A 17,693-nucleotide genomic window follows, 5' to 3' on the forward strand; every position below is an offset into this window, starting at 1 on the left:
GACCGTGGACCTTATCGTCACTGTGTTCAACAGCACAAGGAAGAAAACGTCATTGGCCAGGAAACCTTGTGTCGTGTCAGTAAAAGCATTCACCGTGACCTCACTCATCAAAATGGAATCGAACTTTTGAACGGAAGTCAACTTAGGGCCGATTTGATAAATTGTGTCAGAAGCCATCAGCCGGTTTGAAGAAAGATTTCACTGAAGAATGTATTTAAAGAAAGATTCGTTTCTTATTTAAGTCTGTTAAAAAAAAAAAACAAAACCCTCAAATGTGTCCTGAACTGTTTTTGTGTTGAGCCGCAGAGACAACCTGGGGTACGTGACTCCTGACAATGGCATTGGGGATTCTGGACTCTTCAACCTTCTCATGTAAACTTCCTGTATATATTCTGTGCTTTTCGGTTTAACTTCGTATTTATTTGCCTTGTTCCTATGTTCAGTTTTTTGAATTGCAATTAAAATGAATTTTATCGGTGTCTCACTTTACCTGAAAAAAGCACAAAGCAGTGGTTGCTTCCACAAACCTCCCAGGGAGGAAAAGAGCAGCCCCTCCTGCACCATGTGCAGCCCCGTGGGCCGGGTTCTCCCGCACAAGCAGGTGAGGAGGGAGGCGGGGGGCTGGAGCCCCCTATGCCCCCCGTGCGGCCGAAGGCTCCCTGAGCGCCCGCTCCTACACGGACACTGAGCCGCGTGGCCCTTCCTTGTCCAGCCTTTGGCCTCATGTGATTTCTGCACCAAAGTTACAGATTCAGCTTTTTTCGCTACACTGGCATCCCACCGCTTCATGACTGCTTTGATGCCCTTTTTGTATCTGAAACAGACTGAGGTGACAGTGGGTGTGACACCGCAGTCCCGTGGCCACAGTCCTCTGTGGGTGTGCCACAGGTCACATGACCATCGTCTGTTTTTACCCCCCAGTCCCGTGGATCCTGCTGGGAGCCCACAGCACGAACCGTTTACTCAGCAGCAGGCATCCAGTCACACAACCTTGAAGGACAAGGAATTCTCGAACGATTTTTACAATATTTTACCAACATCTTAGGAGTCTGAAGTTACTTCACAACAGAAAGTCAACAGATCAATTTCGAGGAGATTTAAAGGCAGACCGCATACATGAGTTTTCCATCCCGTTGCCTCTGCGTCACCCGTCCGTCACGCGTGGCTCACCAGAGGCGCTGGAAGCGGTAACCGCTGGGTCTCCCAGGCAGCCGGACAGGGGACGCATTCTTGAGCAGGTCCTGTGCACGTCTGCCATGGTAGCCAGGGGCCTGCACATTCAAAAGGTGGGTGGCGTCGCTGTCGAAGAAGCCGGGCGGAGGCCCGGAGTGCCAAATAAACTCACCAGGAAGGGAGCGTTCCCCCAGCCCAATGGCGCGCACAACCCCGGGAGGCCACAGGAGGCCACAGTGACCCTTGGCCACCCGACCCACGGCACCTGCTTCCCGCGGGCGGCAGCAGAAAAGAAACAGGAGGTACCCGTCCTGCTTCAGGCCCCTTAAACAAAGGCATGGGAGGCACCCCAAATCCGTGTTCTTTAGAAAAAAAAATTTATTGTTGCAACTAAAACGCAAACCCATCATTTATATGGCAAGTTGGAAAACTGTACAGTCTGATAGTTCTGTGAGGTCACAGGACCCTGAGACGCGCCCCCTCCCTCCCCCCATCATGCAGCCGTGTATACATACACCTGAAAAGGTATTATACCAGAACGCCTCGCTGTTTTCGTTTGTTTTTATTTTCGTACAAATGGTTTATTCCACGGCCATTGTAAAAAATAATGACCTGATGAGTAAATATTGACTTAAGGCATATAGCAGAGCAGCTCGCTACTTCTCTAACATACGTGTAACAAGATGGAGAGCCATCTGTTTTCCAAGGACAGGAGCTTAAACCAGTTCATCCACTTTGAAATGCTACTATATACACACACCCAAACTACTACATACATATACAGGACTTTAAAAACAAACACACAAGCCCAACTCAAAAATGCTGACAGCCTGGCATCTCAGCCTCACCCGCACCTCTCCAAGGCTCTGCACAGTGATGCCGCAAACGTTCCCACCACAGAATTTCTCTGCACGGGCTTCTGACACGTGAAAGGCAACACGTGAAAATGCTGGCGAATGAGCAGCTCGTGAGCTACAGCTGCCTTGTTTTTTGTTTTTTTGTTTTGTTTTTCTTCTTCTTCTCGTTTAAAAAAGCCACTTAACGTGGAGGTCTTAAGTTCCCTTGCAGGAAGAGTCGTGAGCACCATCAGTCCCCAGGGTTCAAGGGCGGGGGCAGACGTGGCTCTCAGCAAGGCCCCTGGACCGGGATGGCGGCAGGCAGACTCCGAGGGCCCGACACCCGGGTTGCTTCAGGAAGTGCGGTTTCCAGCAGTTGCCTTGGTTCCGAATCACGGTCTGCTCGAGAAGAGCGTCAACTTCTGACAGTGGAGGCTGATCCCCAAGGTGTCGGGGAGGGGGAGCGGGGGGGGGGGGGGTAACGGGACCGCGCTTGCCTAAACGTCCAGAGCGTGAGGTGGGACTATGGCTTCCCATATCCTTGGAATGTCTGAGTTACAGTGGGACCCAGCTGGACAAGGACAGGCTGGGGCCTCACCAGGAAGTCACCAGAGTGCCATGCCAGGTATTAGGCAAATATCTGTTACTGAAAAACATCACCCCATTGCGGAATGGTGATTATTTCAGCAACAGCCTTAGGAACCACAGCCACGTAACGATCAGGTCATGCAAAGGTAGACTGGACTTGTACACGGGGCACATTAATAAGCAGAGAGCTAAGTATTTCAAGCACGTGGTACTGGATCAGGACACAAGACGACCATACATGCATATTCTAATACACACAGGGAAAGCAGTGATTGAGAACAAGGTTCTAGCAGATAACTGGGAGGGGGTAACTGGGACAAAGTAATCTCACACCACGTATCTTAAATATCCAAGTGTTCGTTATATATTATCCCATGTCCTATAAACATATGCCAAACCTCTTCTCACGTTACCCACAATGCCACGAAATACGACTGCTTACAACCGTCCTCCTTCCTAGTACTGGTCTGACGCAGCAGGCTCATGGCAAAATCTAACGTTCCCAGCACTACCTGAGGATTCATTATTGTACTTTTTGATAAAGCCCTTGATGCAAGGCTGACATCAAAAGTTCTTAATACATTATTGGTTTAAGAAAATGCTAGTGCACTACGGACGCCTTTGGGGAAAAACCAAACAATAAATATGGAGTGGAGTCTCCGCAGAGGTCTGCGGGAGGACAGCGTATGCCCGCCCACCCGGACGCGCCGGCCACGCCGAGAGCACGCTCCGGGCAGGGCGAGCCTCGCGACCCGCACAGGCCACCGGCCCCGTACTCTCCTTCGTTCTCCTCAAAAAACGGGTTGTGGATTTGGTGCTCAAAGGAAAGGGAGGGGGGACACCGTCAAAAGGGGTAAGACCAACAGCCCGGGGACGGTGGTTTTAGTGCAGAACAAACGTCCGTCCAGGTCACGGCCGGCTACGCTGTCCTCGGCCCTTACCTACCACGGCGTGCCTGCTAGGCGGGCGCGGGCTCTACGGCACGGAGGCGGACAGTGGGGTGGAGGTGGAGTGGAGGAGATTATGTGCTGCTGCTGAACAGGAACTGGAATGAAACCAAACATTTTCAGATGAGCCCGGCCCCACCCCCACGGAGCTGCAGAGCCCTGCACGACCCTGGCCGCCCCAGGCCGCCCCCCCGGCCGCCACGCCACCGCCCCCAAGCTGGCCTCCAGGGAAGGGGGTTTCGATTTTCTTTTACAATGGCCCCCTTCCCAAAATCACCCCTAAGGAAAAAAATGGCTTGCGCGTTGCTAAACCGTCTGATCTACTCAAAGACGGTCGCTGGGAAAGAGGATGTTCAAAAGGATTTAAAAGTGTCTTGGGAGGTGATTTCCAGGAGCAGTGTCTTGAGGCCAATCCTCCCTCCTCCCCTCACTTTATATTCCGAAGGAAGTGGAAATTGCTCCTTCTGGATCTCAAGGGCAGGGTGCAAAGCTGGTGGCCACCCTGCTGTGACCTCTGACCCTGAGGCAGGGGCCTTGAGAAACCCCGTCTATGGAGGCGGGGTGACGAGGGCGGGGCATGACCCAGATGGCTGGAACAAGAAGGGATCAACGGAGAAATGAACAATGGAAAACCGGCGGGGACACCCTGAGCAAAAGCAGAAGCTGGGTTTTGTTTTCCAGAGATGGCCTTTTGTTGTTTGTCTTCTTACGACAGGAAAGCTCGCGGGCACCGTCCAAGCTCAGTATGCACACAGCGGAGGAAGCGACTGAGCAAGAGGGTGCCCTAAACCCTTAAACCCTCTTCTCCAAAGGAGTTTACATTCGGAAAAGTGTGGGAGACTTTCCCTGGGAAATCAAATATAAACTGTGTATCTGGTTACACCACCTAAGGGTACAAGAAAGTTTTGTAAGTGCCTAGTCTCTTTTTTTTTCCAGAAATAACAAAAGCTGCTTTTTATAAAGGTTAAAAACAACAATGTGTTGTAATTCTATTTTTTTTCAAAAACAAATAATAACACACGCAAAAAAAAAAAAGAGAGAGAGACAGAGAGAGAGAGACAGAGAGAGAGAGACAGAGAGACACGTATTTGGCATTTTCTCTACTTACTCCTGAATAGGTTAAGGCCCTGAGATTAGACTCGTATATTCTTGGGACCACAGGGCTCCTTAAAACCCCGGTGCATCAATCCTCAATTCTCTCGTTAGCCCTTCACAGTTCCAGACTTTAAAAACCTCTGCTCTGTTTCTTCTGAGACTGGCTCAGATCCTTCCACAGCACTGAATGCTAACGCCGGGCTGTCGGCCAGTGCTTTCTGTACACGAGGTCTTGCCAGCACGTCCATCAGTGAAAACATACCCTGTAGCAGAGGTACGCGCCGGCCGTGAGGACCGTGGCCATGCACATGTTGACCAGGAAGGGCTTCCAGGGAGTCAGCGCCTGGTCCTGCTCCTCCTTGGGCGGTGATGGCTCCCCCTGGGCAGGACCTGCCCCCGTGACCCGCCTTCTGACTTCAGTGTCTGGACTCGTGCTGAGGGAGGAGAGGGACGGACACTGGTTACCCACTCTAGGGAAAACGATGCCGAGGACGCTATGATGACAGTTGGAATTCTAAGAAAAAAACGAGCCATGTGTAAAGAAACCTTGGCGATGGGGACACCGACCTGAAGCCCACTTGGCACCCCCACAGCCACCCGCCCCGAGACCCAGGCGGTCTCCATCGCCAAGGTATGGTTCCGGAGACCAGTGGACTCCTTGGTGATGGGGGTGGGTAAGACTCCGAGGACACATACAGCCACTGGTGCAAAGACAGGTGCTTGTTTGTCCTGGGGTTTGCTTGGAGAACGTTCTGTTCTAGATCACAGAAGGCAATGGTGTGGCCCACACTCTACCACCCTCTCCCCAGGAGCCTCTGTCGCTGCTGGCTGACCTGGGGACATCACACATCCCTCTGCCCCTCAGCCCGCCCTGTGCCAGGCTCGCGTCCCCAGCATCAACCCAATCCTGCCAGGAGCACCGCTGCTCAGGGATCCTGCACACAGGACCCTGGCTGCCCTTCTGGTGGCGAGCCAGAGACACCCTGCGGGGACGATGTGCACGGTGTTCTCGCTCCAGGGCTGTCTCAGAGAGGCCAGCAGAGGCCCCTCTTCTCCTCACCACCTCCTCCAGGCCTCTCCCTTTCCTCCACCCTGGCCTCCCTCGAGAGGCCCTGACCACAAGACGTCCTGCTTCTCACAGGCCACTCCAGGGTCTTTCTACCCCAGCAGCATCTTGTGTGACTGGCAGGACCACCCTGAGGCACCCCCTTCCCAGGAGACAGGAGGAGGCGGTACAAAGCACCCGCTTTCTGGCACGCAGCCGCGAGCCCTGGCCGCGGGGCCCAGGTCTGTGTGCACGCGGGCCCCCACTGCTGTCCGGAGGCAGGTACGTTCTTAGCATGGCTGCGCTTCTTCCTGGAGCTCTTTGGCTTCTATCTTCCCAGATCCGCCCTTCCCTCCCTACCACCTTCACATACACAGTGTGAGAGCCACCACTCTTCGCCAGTCTCAACCAGTACAGGTGACAAACTGGACACCAGTCACGTGTCAGCTCTCTCCTCTCTCACCCTCGACTCTCAGCAGGCCCTCAGATGCAGCACACTGGCCCGCCCTGAGAACGTCACCAGAGGCCCTTGGAAGCTAGGCACAGTCTCCCTGGGGGACCGTCACCGAGCTATCGCTCTGCACGTCACCTGGACCTGCTCTGGGAGGCCCCGCTGCACAGACCTTCCTCAAGCCCTAGAACCAGATGGGATGTTGTTGTGACAGGCACCCAGCTGCAGGAGGACCCTGGTGACTCAACTTCATAGGTCAGGACTGGGGCCTGGCAACCAGCATTTAGCAAGGTGCCCAGGTTAAGATTCTGATGATCGATGTAGCCAGAGGACCACTGGGGCACCCACCACGTACAACCTGCTTTCTTGAGTATAATTCCCGATCCTGTCCTTTAACAGTTCCAGAACATCCCAAGGTAGGAGAAAGCACAACTTATCAAATCCCTGGATATACAACTGGCTCAGCTCTGATTCTTCACCATTGCAAACGATGCCACAACGAACACCTCCACCTGTACATCTCTTGCACACCTGTCTGCGAACTGCCACGCACTAAATTTCTAGACGTGGACAGATGCTGGGGGCACAGCACACACTCATCCAAAAATCAGGGACCAAGGGCACTGCCTCCAGAGGCTCTGGCTCAGGCCTGCCTCCCTTTGTTCTCCAAGCTTCCACGCCTCATGTGGGCAGCCTTCCTTGAGCACCCGGAGAAGGCTGACCGCCGCAGCTTGCACTTCCGTCTCCTTACTGTCCCCAGGCTCCCAACCATAACCTACGGTCTCTGTCCCCACAGAATCTTCTAGAACACAGACCAGGGGCCATGTTCTAGCGATCTCAGTACTTCACGTGTACCAATAGGTACTCAATAATCTTGGTTAAATGGCATTAAGTTAATCAAGAGCACACGAAAAGGTGAAACTTCCAGAAGGACCATTTGGGGGCTGAAAGTGTAACGGTCTAACCTGGATATCACGTTTCAGGACTGGCTGGAAGCCTGAGGGAGGGCAAGGTCATTTCCGAGCAGGACTGTCCTGCGAATCTCTGGTTCCAATGGGTGCCACCAGGTGGTGCTAGAGCCCCACCGAACTGGGTCACTTCACCGGACCAACCTGCGGCTGGATGTCTCTGGGGCCTCATTCTTCAAAGACACAGAAGCTACGCTTGCCAAGAGGAGGCTGTGTCCACAGGGTTTCAATGGCAACACGCGTCTCTCAACTGGAAGGTCACATCCCCTCACCCCAATAAGCCAGGCCCCCCTCGCCTTACCTTTCCACGCTGCAAGGGACGTTTAAGGGGGTTCTGGTTTCTTCCTTGACGGGGCAGTCTTCTTTATCCTCCCCGGTTTCGTCCTTTACCCACTGGTGGTTTGGGAAGAATTCCTTGCACTTCCCATTGTGTGGCTCCAGGATTCGTTTGGGCGGCCGGGGAGGAGGGGGGACGTGTTCGGGTGGGGGCTCCAGGTCCTCGTGGGAGAGCTCCTTCCATTGCTCCTGGAGAAAGCGGCGAGAGAAAGTTCCATTCGTATTCACACTGGGCTGACGTGTCAGGAAATCTGCTCCCCTTCAGGCGAGCAGAGGTGAGGGGCTTTCTCTGCTCCCTGGGGCTGCAGACACATATACTCGGAAGGTGAACTCTTTCGAAAATAAAGTCTACTCTCCCCATCAACGCTCTCTACGTCAACACGTCAAAGGCAGAAACCGGAACGTGGTGAACGTTTCCGCAGCTTTCTAGCTTTTTAAACACGAAGGACAGCTACTTCTTGTGACACGTGCTAGGGTTTGAACTTTCACAGCTGACAGCCTCCTTCTTCAGAGACAAAAGTTCGAGATCAACACACCTGGATGAAAAGCGGAAGCAATGCTTACCTGTACTGAAGAGTCTCCCATGATGAACTTGGCCCCTTCGATCACAGCTAGGTAGGAGAAACGGAGCTGGTCTGCTGTCTGGATCAGTCCCATCCGAAATTTCCTCATTTCTAACAGAACTTTCTTGATATCAACAGAAGAAGGATCTTTCCTCTTGTCCATCTGAAAGCCAGAGAGGAGACACCCCGAGTCAGCTCCGACTCTCAAGTGCAATGTGATTTTTCCATGTTCTGGAGGAGTGCTCTGGTCTCTACTCAGCCAAAAACGGCCGTGGGGAGGCGGAATTGGAGACCATGTGAGTAAATGCAGCAAAATGGGGACCACCAGGGCACAGGGGAAAGAATGAGAGAAGAGCATTCTTTGGACCTTCCTCGATTCTGCAATTCAACTGAAGAATACCCCCCTGAACAAAAGCTTCTTAGGGTAGAGCTACTTTCACAGGAGGGCAAGTGTTAAAAATGGAAGATCGTTGCCAGGTCACTGCAGAGACCATGGCAGAGAAGCCGTGGGCAGAGGCCACAAGAGATGTTCAATGGGTTCCCTTCTCTTCCCAGGGTCTTCAGGGGCCTCCTCACCAGCAGGAGGCAGGTGTCAGCCAGACAGAAGGTCCCCGACCTGCCGATGCCCGCACTACAGTGCACCACGATAGGGCCATGCTCCGTGCTGAGTGACCCTGACTCGCGGACTTTAAAAAGGAAGTTCAGGAACGAAGCTGGCGATTCTGGGACGCCGAAGTCAGGCCACGTGGTATAGTGGAAATGTAGGATCTCTCGAGTTTCTTGAGACTGAAAGAAAAACAAAAACAAAACCAAAAAGACACCTCATGCCAATTCTGAGACAATCATCTGTACAGAAATCACTGCTTCCGAGTACGCACGAAGAGTCGCCCCCACCAGGCCCCCATCTCACTCTAAGAGCAGCTTCACCTCTCACATTTCCGGATCTCCTCCCGTCCACTCGCCGAGTCAAGGAATTCCAAGCACTGAGGTGCCCGACACTGGACACCTGCCTTGACGTCCCTTCCTTTAGCATATGGAACATCCTCACCCACATCTCTCCTCCGGTGCCCCTATCACCTCTGCCGTCTTCACGGTTACAAGTGATTTCTCTCTGCCCCACGAGGCACAATGATGCCGCGTCGCCGCCCACGGCGGTCCTGTCCTCGAGCCCTGTAAGGCTTCCCACGAAAGAGGAAAAACGTAACTCTGTGCATGTGGCACCAGCTCTGGGTCATCCCGGGCTTCTTGCCATTTTAGAGAAAAAAAGGAACCAGCTCCGTCTCCAAGGCTCGGTGGCTGCCACGTGTGGCTCGATGACCCAGCTGAGGAGGAGGGTGTCGACCCCACCAGCCCCAACCCGCCCCACCGCGTTCTAGCGCCAGACGCATCAGCTCACTGAATTCTCACGTTAACCCTTTGGGGGCGTGTACGCCCACTATTCCCCTCTTCTTGGTTAGGAGACTGAGGCTCGGAGGCTGACCCTCCATTAAGTGAGGAAGCAGGAGTTTCAGTTTGGACTCCAGAGCCCGTGTTCAGAGCCTGCGGCAGGAACTTTTGCAAGGAAGACCCTGGTCCTCGTCCCCAAGTGTTTCTCCCCTGGCCCGGTCTGCTCCCAGTGCAACAGCAAGAAGAGTGGCCCTCTGGTGCCACTTTCAGCTCTGCTCCTCCTTCTGAACCTACAAAGAGTCCACCCCCAGGGTGGACACCTGGCCTCCGGCAGAAATGATCAAAACGTAGTTCTCAGTGGGAGGAGAGCACTCAAGATTTTGCTCGGCGAAGGGCACACCATTCACGGGAGCCAGTCTTACTATGGGGTAGGTACGCCCGCCGGCCTCGCCAAAGTGGGCACAGGAAGAAGACATGCAGACAGGAACCACACCGCCTTGAGCATCTATCTCCCTGCCACGCAGTGCCAAGGGCCATGTCAGTGCCTAGGTCACCTGGAGAGCAGCTGGCGGCAAAGGCCTGGGCCTGGGCCAGAGGCCTGCTCACCAACAATGCCATGCCTCCCCTCACTTAACAAAATGTGCCCAAAGTGCCTGCCATGTGCCAGCCATGTGGCAAAGACACTGTCCTTGCCCTCCCAGAGCTTAGCTTTAGTTGTGACCGCCTTCCTGGGGCTCAGTGGGATGAAAACGTATGAGAGAGCCTACAGAAAACCCCAGTGACTTTACATCAGCAACATATATACATATGTAACCCTGCACCAGCTCTGACACACAGACACCCTTCTGCTGAACTGGAAGAATCTGCCGGTGACATGAAGATGATTTATAGAACCACACTAGGCAATGCCATTTTCTTCCTCCCTAGAAAATGGTCTCCTTGGGTGGCTGAAAATGAGAAATGCCCTTTCTGGTTTTTAGGGAAAGAAAAACACTTAAAAATAGATTTAAAAATGGGGGGAGGGGGGGGAAATATACCAAAAGCAAGTTCTTTCTTTCAATCCTTAAAAAGGGACGGTTATCTCCTGTTCATCCCCTCTCGCACACCTGCCCACCTCTTTCTCAAGGAATCCATTCTAGACCTGTGTCTCAACGGACACACGGCTGAGAAAAGAATTTTTCAAAACAAAGTCTGTTAGAGCGACCAGATCTTCTCAACATCAAAACCTCCACACTGCTGCACGTATTCTGCAAACACAGCACGGGCCGCTTCTGCTCGGTCAGAATTCCATTTCCCTCAACGAGCCGGAGATATCGTCTCAAGAGTTTACCAGAAGTCGCGCTTCGTGTTAGGCTTGCAAAATTTAAAGAGCATGCAGAAGAAAGTCCAGTGCATAATCCTCCAGGCACATTCCAACACGCTGCCAACATTATTCCTGAAAATCCTCCGTCAAACCCCTCCATAAATCACAGCCCTGGAGCCCGCGTGTGTGGCTGCAGCAGGATCACGGCTGCAGAGCCGTCACACAGAGAAGAGACAGCACTCGGGAAGTGCCCCGCGGTGCTCGCGGAAGCCACGCGACTTCAACCTCTCCTCTGCTTCGTGGTCACCCGCGCGGAGGGCTAGATCTTGTTTCAATTAGCAATGCAACAACAGGAGTCATGTGCACTGGAAAGCAGGAAGTTTAAAACTGGCACGTGAATAAACCTCGGGGGCAGACTCACCTCGGCGCAGCCCGGCGAGCCGCGATCCCGCCTGCCCTTCCATCTGTGGGTGCGCGCTGCTCCCGGGCCAAACCCGTTACTTCGACTCCACGGTACCTGCTGACCCAGTGCTGTTCTACCTCTTCCCCTATGTTACCTTCTGAACCCTTACAAAACCCCCCTCTGAGCGAAGGGGAAACGGAGACACGGGGAGACACGATGCCCCTCCACCCGAAGTCTGACAGTCTGACACGGCGGGGCCAGGAATCCACCCCACGCAGCTACGTTCCAGAAGGTGGTGGCTGGCCGCCCTCGCTGCGGACGTCCCCGGGAGCTGCTGGGAGCTCCCGCCCGTGGCTGCGAGTACTGGTAGAGGGTCCCCACAAGGCGAGCGCTCCTGCTGGGCTGTTTGGAACCCCCACGCGGGCCTTGTGCGGTACAGCTTCTCAGCCCCGCGCCTTGGCCCGTTTCAAGACCAGCTTGCAATGACGGCCAGCAGCTGGTGTTATAAATTCTTCCGCAACGAGCAAACCCAAGACCTCATCGACCGTGAACTCAGCCCCAGAAGGGCCCTTCTTCCCTCGCTTCGCGCTAAAGAGACCGTGGACGACAAAAGAGGCAGCGGCTGCTACGTGACATGCAGGCCACCGTTTCAGTCCCTCTGCGGTTGCAAAGACAGGAACGGAGAAGTTTTAGATGAGAAACCCCCCTTTCCCTAAAAGCCGTGATGAACTGGCGTTCCAGTTTAGGGAGGGAGCTCTGTGGCGAGGGAGGGACCGGAAAAACCGGGGTTAGGCAGTATGACCCAGGTGAAAAGACATCTCAGCCAGGGCCCGTCCGAAGTACGGAACAGCACGCGATACTCACTGTAAGGTCTTCCAATTCTAGCTGCCGCACCGTGTAATACGACTTAATATCTTCAGAGATCAAGGTTAGTTTCAAATTTGTGTCTTCAAAGATCATTTCTTTTTCTTCTTTCTGAGGCCAGTACTGCGCACATTTTAACTAGAAGAGAAAAGGATGCATTACTGTGAGCCACGGACGGTTTTCCTATGAAGGGAGGTACAAGGTGCCTTCCACGCGCTTTAGGACAACCCAACGGGGAAACCGGGAGTTTTCTGACCTTGGAAGTCACCGTCAGCACAACCTGCCTCTTGGGGAGACGGGAAGGGGGTGAAGACCCAAACCAGGACTAGCTGGGCAGAGAGGGCTCGGACCTCCAAACGCAGCCGCTCCCTGGCTCTCCCCACCATGAGGCGCTCCAGGGGTCTGGTCCTTCCAGACCATCTATGAAGCGAAGTCAAACCGTACAAAAGCTTTAGTCTCTCACAGACTCTACTTGCACAGCCATCTGGAAGACTACCAAGAACTGGTCAGTGCCGTTGGCACAACGTAGACTCCTTACCCTGGGGAAAATAACCACGTCTAGAGGAGACAGTGGAACACGGTGAACAGGCTGGATGTTTAGAGAAGGCAGGAGACGGGCTCCTCCGGGGCTCGGGATCACCCACTGCTGTATCCCACCCTTTCATTCTGGTTTGGGTGGGTGCTGAAAAATCCTTTTGATTTTCTAGTTTAAGAATTTCAGGAATAATTTCAGGTCTTCATTTAAATGTAGCTCATGAACTTTTTCTTCAAAGTAAGCAAACCCCCCAAATTTGGTTTTATTTAGAGTTCAAGAAAAAATTGGGACTCAAATTTAGCGGCATACCTTCAACTAGGTTTCCACGGCAGACATTTCTGTTTGTTGGTGAACATTTTGGACCAAAACAGCTGATAGATGGGGGCTAAGCTGAAGGTCTATGAACCACAAGGTCAGACAAGGTGCCCAGAAAGAGGGAACCCCCAAGACATGATTTCCGCCACATGAAGTACCAGTGGACGTAAACAGCTCTTTGGGAAATGGCACAAATCCAAGCCAGTTGCAACTGAACACGCGCTGGCCCACTCAGTACCTTCTCCGAGGCACAGGGTGCTGTGTCTGAAATGCCACAGGAGGTGGAAGGAACCCTGCAGGGCCAGCCTGCCGGTCAGGAGAGAGACTGTTCGTGCTAAGCAGTGACGAGGTGGTGTGGCAGGAGGAACCCCTGTGGGCGTGCAATGGGAATTCAGAAGAGGGGAATAATGTTCCAGGCCAGCTGAGGTTACAGGAAAGAGATCAGGGAAAACCATACGGAAGGAGTGGCCTCTGACAGGGGTGCACTTGGGGGGGTGACTGGGGTTTCCCAGGCAGTGACTGCCCAGAAGCCAGTGCCAGAAGAGCAACAGGGGGGCAGGGACAGACCACGGTGACTCTGGCAGAAGGCCCAGGAGCCCACGGCGTCCCCTGGGCAGCAAAGAGCCAGGATGTTCCTCAGCAGACCAGAGACAGAAGCACGAAGGCCCACCAGGCCTGCTCTAACGAAGCCGCACGCGGCCCAGCTGCAGCTGTTCTGCAACCACAGAAAAAGGAGAAACACCCCAACAGACACCAGATCGTGATGTCAGCGTAGCATCGACGTCACCGTTCCGAAACAGAAGGCCCACACGGCTTTCGAAAGAGCCCGGACAGGGCCTGTTTGAAAGACCCGGCCAGTTTCACCCAGATCACCTCCCTGACACTGAACACCAAAGATGAACCCCCGGAACACGGCCAATCTGTCGGCCTCAAGGTAATTCTGCCGCTCGGGACGCAAAGCATCAGCGACGAGGCAAGGCCCCGTGCTCAGCCAAAGTGGGCAGGGCAGCCAGCACTGGCGACAGAAGAGGTTTAAAGGATGCATTTATTTCCACGCTTCCAACCATCAGGGCCATGCGGCTCCTGAAGACCCCAGAACCAAAGAGCCTGCCCTGGCGGGCGCAACACCGCATGAGGCTGGAGCACGCACCCAGGGCCACGAGCGAGCAGAGAAGCGGGAAGGCAGAACGGCCGGTCGCTGCCAAAGAAGAGGCCAATGCTTTCGGGTCTCATGGGCAGGGAAGAAAGAGTCTTTCAAATTTCACCTCCACACAGCAAACACTCACTTTCAAAACTGCATATAAAGCCTAAGAAACCTCCGCGATCAGGTACAAGCCCGAGATTCTGGACGCCTACTACCTCCAAAGAAAGTCCGCAAGAAGTGTGCAATCCTGGCACGCACGAAGTGTGCATCGAGCGGTGTTTATTTTTAAGAGCTCTCAGGCATTCGCGGTAACATGCCATGCTCTGCTTGCTGTCATTTCCTGTACGAATTTTTGTTTTAACACACAAAATAAAACAAAACAAAAAACTGAAGCACGAGATCACTACTTCCTGCTAGCTTTTAAACTGACACACACCAACCCGAGAAGATTTATCTTACTTGAAAGCAGTCCTTCACCAGGATTCAAATCGTGCCACGTCCTGGGTCGGCACCAAACGTCACCGTGGCAGCACCAACACGCCGGTGGCTGTCGTGGCTGCCGTTACCACCTGGAAGCTGGATGGGCGACAGAGGCCCCGGCCTTCCAAAACAGCCAGGCACCTTTAGAAAAATCCATGAATGACACCTGGGGTGACCCTGTGACAGAGGAGTCGGCTTTCCCAAGGAGTGACAAGCCAGAGAGCTAACCGAGCAGACGGATGAAGCCTGAAGTTCCCGTGATACAAATCCGGAGCGTCTCGTGTGCAAAAGCACTGAAATCAAACAGCACCTTTAGCTGGGGTTTCGGGAGAGAGATACAGGCGGTGCTTCTGGTTAAACAGCACCTTGCTTGTCCGCCCTGCCTAAACAGCCACCACCCCTGCCCTTCCCCACATACACACTCTTCACGGACACGTCTCCGCTCAAGCTGGAAATCGAACCGAGACCTACGGGTACCTGGATGAGCGCAGTCTAACACACATTTCCCGCACTACTGTTTTCCAGGAAGCACAAGGTCCCAAAAGGGTTAACGGCCAGCTCTGGCAGAAATAAGAGGGGCATGTCCTACACTACTCAGAGAAGGAAGGAAACCAGAAAACAAATACGCATCACACGGAAACGCTCTGCAAGCTGGTTCATAACGTGGGACGGCTGCACGGTTTATAATTAGATTAGCTAAGCAAATAAGGCACTGCAGCCTCTTACAATTTTCCCCAGTCAGCTCTAATGGGGATGATAATATCGACGCTGGACTGAAACTGCTGACCCCAAGAAGCTTTAAGAACCTCAAACCATTCACCACTTTCCACGTCGGTGTGCATGACCCTGAGCGGGAAGGACAGTTACAAAGGAAAACCGAGACTAACGTCACACGATCACAGTAAAGTACGAGAGAATCAACTAGCCAGGTTTCCTTTTTTTCTTTCAATGGCCAAGGGGAAAAACTGTCAGAGGATGGATGGTCCATTTACGGTCAGCCTTGGACGGCGGGCAACCAAGCACAGGCCCGGTGAGCAGCACGCAGTGCCGACGTCACGAGAGCGCCCCTGCGGGACTGTGCCAGCGGCAAAGAGGTTTCGCCCAAACCTTCAGTACCAAATAAAAAGGAAATGCTACCATATCCAATGATTTCTGGATCAACAACTCGATTTAAAATTCCCTACCCTTCAGGGCGCCTGGGTGGCTCAGTCGGTTAAGCGTCTGACTCTTGGTTTTGGCTCAGGTTGTGACCTCGCGGTTTGGGAGCTGGAGCCCTTCATCCGGCTCCGCGCTGTGTGGAGCCTGCTTGGGATTCTTTCTTTCCCTCTCTCTCTGCCCCTCCTCCGCTCACACTCGTGCTCCCTCCCTCTCTCAAAAAACAAACAAACTCAAAAAAATTTATAAAAAAGAAACTTCCCAACCCTCAATACCATCCAGAACAGTGCTTCGCAACTGGGGGCGATTTTGCACAGATTTGGACAATGTCTGGAGACCTTCTGATTGCCGCCGGTGGGGCCGGCAGGCTAGCGGCATCTCGTGGGTGGAGGCCAGGGCCGCTGCCCAGCAGCCTCCCGTGTCCTCCCGTGTCAGCGGTGCTGATGTTTCGAGACCCTGGATGCTACCGGGTGCTGAACGTGTGGCCAGGCCACCACGTTTCACTTTCCCTCGCAGAGAGTGTATACTGTGGGAACCTAACATTTGTCTCTTTATTCTAAATTGCTGACAAGAGTGGTGACGGGTGGGAGGTGGCTCCACATTTGTAACTTCACATTTTACTAATCAAGCCACTGAAGCAGAAAACATGAAAAACCACTTTCACTGAAAACAATTTTCTAAGAAGCAGGATTTCATTCTTTGAACGCTCAGGTAAGTTCTCCATCTGTTGTTATCGAGCAAATAAATACTTTAAGATTAAGAAAAGGGCGCAGAGGCAAAAAGCCTGATTTTCAACATGCGCCGTCGTGCCGTGGGCTGTAACTACGAATGGTTCTTGGGGGGGGCGGGGGGGGGGGGGCTCCGTGGGGGAGCTCAAGTCCCCTTCGATGTTACTTCTCTGCACTTGTATTTTTACCCTCTAGGGCCACGAGTGTGCTTTCTTTGGAGGGTCGGCTTCTCTGGAGCCTTCTGCTCTCCTGGCAAGCCGGGACCCGAGGCGGCCAGGACAGCTGTGAGCGCAGTGGCCCGGGTGAGCCCCAGAGCACAGGGCCGGCTCCTGGCAAAGCCTGGGCACACGCCGTTCTCTGCTCCTGGCCACTCATTCCTACTGGTGTCCGCATTCCTCTGCTCGCTTTCTCCCAGGGCCTCCACTGCCAAGGCTGGAGAGCCCCCGGCCGGGAGAGGAGGGAAGGAGCCAGGTAGCAGGGGTGTGGCGTCTATTCGCTACGTTGACGCCACTGTGCCCCGCACACTATATCACCTCGCACGGGAGACGGGCCTGTAACGGGCAACCCACACGATGAGATGGGCGGGAGAGCATGAGCCGTGGCTGACTCGAGGGAAGCCACTGGAGATACCTGCAAGAGGGCTGGGGTGGGACAGTGACTCAGACTGGTCCAGAGAACTGAAACAACAGACGTGTGTTCTGGCTGGAGTCCGGGGATGGATGTGGGAAACCGGGGTCCCGGTTAACTGGTCCTGTAGCCACAACGGGCACATCCCAGGAGGCGGTGGGAGCCCCACAAGGGTTTTCAGCTGGGAAAAGGGGTGGTGACACTTGGTCTCGGTGTAGGATACGCTGAGGAGAACAAGTCGAAAGGCCAGGGCGGTGACTCAAGGGACAGATGCACGCAGGCTAGGGTGTTCCTGAACAAATATGAACACACTCTGGAGAGAGACTGACTGATGAGTGAGGGATAGGTCAAGGGCAATTGGGACCTTTTCCCCTCTTCTTAATTCATTTACTTTTCTGACTCGTTTACAATAAACATGTATGTGTATATCACTTCTTTAAGTTTTTCTACTAAAAAGGACATTACGTAAAAGAAATACAAAAGCAATTTCAAGAAATCGACTCAGACAAAAATGACAACTTCACGGACCGGCACGCTTACGGACGGTAACGTAAAGAGCAGATAAATCCGTCACTTACCGAGCCTTTCTCCATCACTCTGTTGAGCATGACCACGCCCCTGCTTTTCTGCTCCCACACCATCTCCCAAAAGTGACCACACGTGTTGGGCAAAGGGCCCTGCAAATACACAATCCACAAAGTGTGCGTGATGTTACACTGACTCGCTCCACCGAGAGCTCACCACTGGCGGT

General features: G+C 53.5%; 1 protein-coding gene across 2 annotated transcripts in view; it reads right to left on the minus strand.

The window, feature by feature from the left end:
- Positions 1-1,533: 1,533 nt before the first annotated feature.
- The window catches only part of PTPN1 (protein tyrosine phosphatase non-receptor type 1), a 68,887-nt gene continuing 52,727 nt past the window's right edge, over positions 1,534-17,693 (minus strand). For both annotated transcript variants that reach the window (XM_042930678.1, XM_042930679.1), the window contains exons 4-10: positions 17,521-17,619; positions 11,959-12,096; positions 8,579-8,788; positions 8,004-8,165; positions 7,405-7,628; positions 4,902-5,073; positions 1,534-3,642 (exon numbers count right to left, since the gene is read on the minus strand). In XM_042930678.1, coding sequence (XP_042786612.1) covers positions 3,619-3,642; positions 4,902-5,073; positions 7,405-7,628; positions 8,004-8,165; positions 8,579-8,788; positions 11,959-12,096; positions 17,521-17,619 — 1,029 coding nt within the window. In that variant the 3' untranslated portion in view covers positions 1,534-3,618. The remainder of the gene's footprint in view (positions 3,643-4,901; positions 5,074-7,404; positions 7,629-8,003; positions 8,166-8,578; positions 8,789-11,958; positions 12,097-17,520; positions 17,620-17,693) is intronic.

The sequence above is a fragment of the Panthera leo genome, chromosome A3, assembly GCF_018350215.1.
Source record: "Panthera leo isolate Ple1 chromosome A3, P.leo_Ple1_pat1.1, whole genome shotgun sequence".
NCBI lineage: Eukaryota > Metazoa > Chordata > Mammalia > Carnivora > Felidae > Panthera > Panthera leo.